This window comes from Platalea leucorodia (genome assembly GCF_965183815.1).
Source record: "Platalea leucorodia genome assembly, contig: HAP1_HAP1_SCAFFOLD_782, whole genome shotgun sequence".
Lineage (NCBI taxonomy): Eukaryota > Metazoa > Chordata > Aves > Pelecaniformes > Threskiornithidae > Platalea > Platalea leucorodia.
In genome coordinates, this window is record NW_028120870.1 from 1 (window position 1) to 4,000 (window position 4,000).

General features: G+C 75.5%; 1 protein-coding gene across 1 annotated transcript; it reads right to left on the bottom strand.

The window, feature by feature from the left end:
* Positions 1-299: 299 nt before the first annotated feature.
* LOC309604425 (tyrosine-protein kinase receptor UFO-like) lies at positions 300-3,996 on the bottom strand (the record flags this gene model as incomplete). The annotated part of the gene is made up of 4 exons (XM_082339368.1): positions 300-440; positions 1,846-2,041; positions 3,748-3,863; positions 3,945-3,996. Coding segments are annotated over 4 exons (505 nt in total), but the record flags the coding sequence as incomplete, so codon positions are not given.
* Positions 3,997-4,000: the final 4 nt, after the last annotated feature.

Sequence of the window (4,000 nt, forward strand, 5' to 3'; positions counted from 1 at the left end):
CGGGGGGTGCAGTGGGGTGCGGGGGGGTGCGGGGGGGTGCGGGGGGTGCAGGGGGGTGCAGGGGGGTGCGGGGGGTGCAGAGGGGTGCAGGGGGGGTGCAGGAGGGTGCAGTGGGGTGCAGTGGGGTGCAGGGGGTGCAGGGGGTGCAGGGGGGTGCAGGGGGGGTGCGGGGGGTGCAGAGGGGTGCAGGGGGGGTGCAGGGGCATGCAATGGGGTGCAGGGGGGTGCAGGGGGGTGCGGGGGGTGCAGAGGGGTGCAGTGGGGTGCAGTGGGGTGCGGGGGGGGGGCGGGGGCCGCACCTCGGGGGGCGCGGGCGCTGCGGTAGGCCAGCCGGTACCCCCGCAGCACCCCGTTGAGGTGCCCCCGCGGGGCCGCCCACCGCACCCGCGCCCGGCTGCCGTCCCGCTCCGCCGTCACGTTCTCGGGGGGGGCCCCCGGCGCTGGGGGGGGGGGGTCTGGGTGTCAGCTGGGGGTCCCAGGCGTCCGGGTGCCATGGGGACCCCCCCATCCAGCCCCCCACCCACACAGGGACCCCCCCATCCAGCCCCCAGGGCCCCCAGCCCCATGGGGACCCCCATGGGGACCCTCACATCCACCCCCCCCACCCACACAGGGACCCCCCCATCCAGCCCCCAGGCCCTCCACCCCCATGGGGACCCCCCCCATCCAGCCCACCCCCCAGGACCCCCCATCCAGCCCCCAGGGCCCCCAGCCCCATGGGCCCCCCCCCCATCCAGCCCCCCACCCACACAGAGACCCCCACATCCAGCCCCTCACCCATATGGGGACCCCCCCACCCAGCCCCCCACCCACACAGGGACCCCCCATCCAGCCCCCCCCCAGGGACCCAGCCCCATGGGGACCCCCCCATCCAGCCCCCCCCCCCATCCCACCCCAGGGACCCCCCATCCAGCCCCCCCCCCCAAGGACCCAGCCCCATGGGGACCCCCCCATCCAGCCCCCCCCCCCATCCCACCCCAGGGACCCCCCATCCAGCCCCCCCCCAGGGACCCAGCCCCATGGGACCCCCCATCCAGCCCCCCCCCCCCCCAGGGACCCAGCCCCATGGGGACCCCCCCATCCAGCCCCCCCCCCCCAAGGACCCAGCCCCATGGGACCCCCCATCCAGCCCCCCCCCCCCCCAGGGACCCAGCCCCATGGGGACCCCCCCATCCAGCCCCCCCCCCCCAAGGACCCAGCCCCATGGGACCCCCCATCCAGCCCCCCCCCCAAGGACCCAGCCCCATGGGGACCCCCCATCCAGCCCCCCCCCAAGGACCCAGCCCCATGGGACCCCCCCATCCAGCCCCCCCCCCAAGGACCCAGCCCCATGGGACCCCCCCATCCAGCCCCCCCCCAGGGACCCAGCCCCATGGGGACCCCCCATCCAGCCCCCCCCCAAGGACCCAGCCCCATGGGACCCCCCCATCCAGCCCCCCCCCCAAGGACCCAGCCCCATGGGGACCCCCCCATCCAGCCCCCCCCCCCCCCAAGGACCCAGCCCCATGGGACCCCCCCATCCAGCCCCCCCCCAAGGACCCAGCCCCATGGGGACCCCCCCATCCAGCCCCCCCCCCCCCATCCCACCCCAGGGACCCCCCATCCAGCCCCCCCCCCCCAAGGACCCAGCCCCATGGGACCCCCCATCCAGCCCCCCCCCCCCCCCCCCCAAGGACCCAGCCCCATGGGACCCCCCATCCAGTCCCCCCCCCCCCCAAGGACCCAGCCCCATGGGACCCCCCCATCCAGCCCCCCCCCAAGGACCCAGCCCCATGGGGACCCCCCCATCCAGCCCCCCCCCCCAAGGACCCAGCCCCATGGGACCCCCCGGCCCCCCCCGCTCACCGCCCTCTGTGGTGGCCATGGGCACCCAGTGGGTCCAGGGCGAGGGGCTGCGGGCGCCGCGGCAGGAGACCCGCGCCCGGTAGGCGGCGAAGGGCCGCAGCCCCTCGATGCGGTGGGCGAAGGGGGGCACCGGCACCACCCGGTTGTAGAGCCCCCCCGGGGGGACGCGGCTCAGGTCCTCGTCCTCGCCCACCGCCTGCGGGGACGCGTCGTCGGGGACCCCCTCACCCGGCCCCGTGGGCGCCCCGACCGCGGGGACGCCCCTGGCCCCAGGGGACATGGGGCCCCTGGCCCCAGGGACACCCCGACCCCAAGGATGTCCCTGCTGGGGACACCCCGACCTTGGGGACACCCCTGGCCCCAGGGACACCCCGACCCCAAGGATGTCCCTGCTGGGGACACCCCGACCTTGGGGACACCCCTGGCCCCAGGGACACCCCGACCCCAAGGATGTCCCTGCTGGGGACACCCCGACCTTGGGGACACCCCTGGCCCCAGGGACACCCCGACCCCAAGGATGTCCCTGCTGGGGACACCCCGACCTTGGGGACACCCCTGGCCCCAGGGACACCCCGACCCCAAGGATGTCCCTGCTGGGGACACCCCGACCTTGGGGACACCCCTGGCCCCAGGGACACCCCGACCCCAAGGATGTCCCTGCTGGGGACACCCCGACCTTGGGGACACCCTGACCCCAGGGACACCCCGACCCCAAGGATGTCCCTGCTGGGGACACCCCGACCTTGGGGACGCCCTGACCCCAGGGACACCCTGACCCCAAGGATGACCCCACTGGGGACACCCCAACCTTGGGGACACCCTGACCCCAGGGACACCCTGACCCTAAGGACACCCTGACCCCATGGATGTCCCCACTGGGGACACCCTGACCTTGGGGACACCCCTGACCCCATGGATGTCCTTGCTGGGGACACCCTGACCTTGGGGGCACCTTGACCCCACGGACATCCCGACCCTGGGGACGCCCCTGACCCCATGGACACCCTGACCCCATGGATGTCCCCACTGGGGACACCCTGACCTTGGGGACACCCCTGACCCCATGGATGTCCCTGCTGGGGACACCCTGACCTTGGGGGCACCTTGACCCCACGGACATCCCGACCTTGGGGACGCCCCTGACCCCATGGACACCCTGACCCCATGGATGTCCCCGCTGGGGACACCCTGACCTTGGGGACATGCCTGACCTTGGGGACACTGTGCCCCCCCTGTCCCCCCATGTCCCCAAGCCCCCCATGCCCCCCATACCCCTGTATCCCCCCTGCCCCCCCATGTCCCCCCATCCCCCCATGCCCCCATACCCCTGTCCCCCCCTGTCCCCCATGTCCCCCCGTGCCCCCCATACCCCTGTATCCCCCCTGCCCCCCCATGTCCCCAAGCCCCCTGTGCCCCCCATACCCCTGTATCCCCCCTGTCCCCCCATGTCCCCAAGCCCCCTGTGCCCCCCATACCCCTGTATCCCCCCTGTCCCCCCCATGTCCCCCCGTCCCCCCATGCCCCCATACCCCTGTCCCCCCCGTCCCCCCATGTCCCCCCTGTCCCCCCGTGCCCCCCATACCCCTGTCCCCCCTGTCCCCCCATGTCCCCAAGCCCCCCCGTGCCCCCATGCCCCTGTATCCCCCCTGTCCCCCCCATGTCCCCCCGTCCCCCCATGCCCCCATACCCCTGTCCCCCCCGTCCCCCCATGTCCCCCCTGTCCCCCCGTGCCCCCCATACCCCTGTATCCCCCCTGCCCCCCCATGTCCCCAAGCCCCCTGTGCCCCCCATGCCCCTGTATCCCCCCATGTCCCCCCTGTCCCCCCCGTGTCCCCCCATGCCCCCATACCCCTGTCCCCCCCTGTCCCCCCGTGTCCCCCCTGTCCCCCCGTGCCCCCCTACCTGGACGGTGCAGAGGCGCAGGGGGGTCTCCCCGCTGGCCCCCGGCTCCCAGGCCACCTCCAGCCAGTGCGGCCCCCTCCTCACCAGCGCCAGGTTTCGGGGGCGCTGGGGCACCACTGGGGAGGGGGGAGGGGGTGAGCAGGGACCCCCCCAGACCCCCCGGGACCCCCCCCAACCCCCCCGGGACCCCCACTCACCGGTGACGGTGGCGGTGCGGGAGGTGGCGACGCCGCGGGCGTTGTGGGCTTCGCAG